Source organism: Arachis ipaensis, chromosome B03 (assembly GCF_000816755.2).
Source record: "Arachis ipaensis cultivar K30076 chromosome B03, Araip1.1, whole genome shotgun sequence".
Classification (NCBI taxonomy): Eukaryota; Viridiplantae; Streptophyta; class Magnoliopsida; order Fabales; family Fabaceae; genus Arachis; species Arachis ipaensis.
The window spans coordinates 15,638,076-15,638,736 of NC_029787.2; the positions used below are offsets into that span (position 1 = coordinate 15,638,076).

At 39.3% G+C, this 661-nt stretch overlaps 1 protein-coding gene across 2 annotated transcripts in view; it reads left to right on the forward strand.

The window, feature by feature from the left end:
- The window catches only part of LOC107634219 (E3 ubiquitin-protein ligase PUB23-like), a 21,607-nt gene that overhangs the window by 19,371 nt on the left and 1,575 nt on the right, over window positions 1–661 (forward strand). For both annotated transcript variants that reach the window (XM_021118280.1, XM_021118281.1), the window contains exon 2: window positions 114–618. In XM_021118280.1, coding sequence (XP_020973939.1) covers window positions 153–618 — 466 coding nt within the window. In that variant the 5' untranslated portion in view covers window positions 114–152. The remainder of the gene's footprint in view (window positions 1–113; window positions 619–661) is intronic.

The window sequence follows — 661 nt, forward strand, 5'->3', positions numbered from 1 at the left end:
AGACCTTATAATATACTTATAAATAAAAAGCCGCATTCTCTTACCATAACAAATCACTGAACATTCTTCTTATTCAGTTCTCTTCAGCAAATTAACATTTAAAAAAAATTATATCAAAAGAATTTGTATGTTGTGATATACAGAGAATAATAATGGCAGAAACTGAGATTCCTGAATATTTTCTTTGCCCAATTTCCCTTGAGATGATGAAGGAGCCTGTGACTGCGGTAACAGGCATCACATACGAAAGAGAAAGCATTGAGCAATGGCTGCGGAAGGCGAAAGAGTGCGTTTGCCCCGTGACGAAGCAGCCATTGCCGCGAAGCTCGCAATATTTGACCCCAAATCACACTTTAAGGAGACTGATTCAGGCATGGAGTGAAGCAACTAATGCAGCTAGAGGCCACGGTGCTGATCATCAACAGATTCCAAATCCGCAGTTGGAGAAGGTGCAAGTTGAGAAGCTAGTGAAGGATCTTAAGGTTCCTCATAGGAATCAAAGAGCGCTGAAGAAGTTGCATGGTTTTGCCATGGAAAGTGAGAGGACTAGAACTTGCATGGCTGAAGCTGGTGTTGCTAATGCCATGGTTATGTTCATTAACCAGCGTTTCCAACAAGGTAATTAATTCAATAATTAAATATTATTTTACTATTCATATTT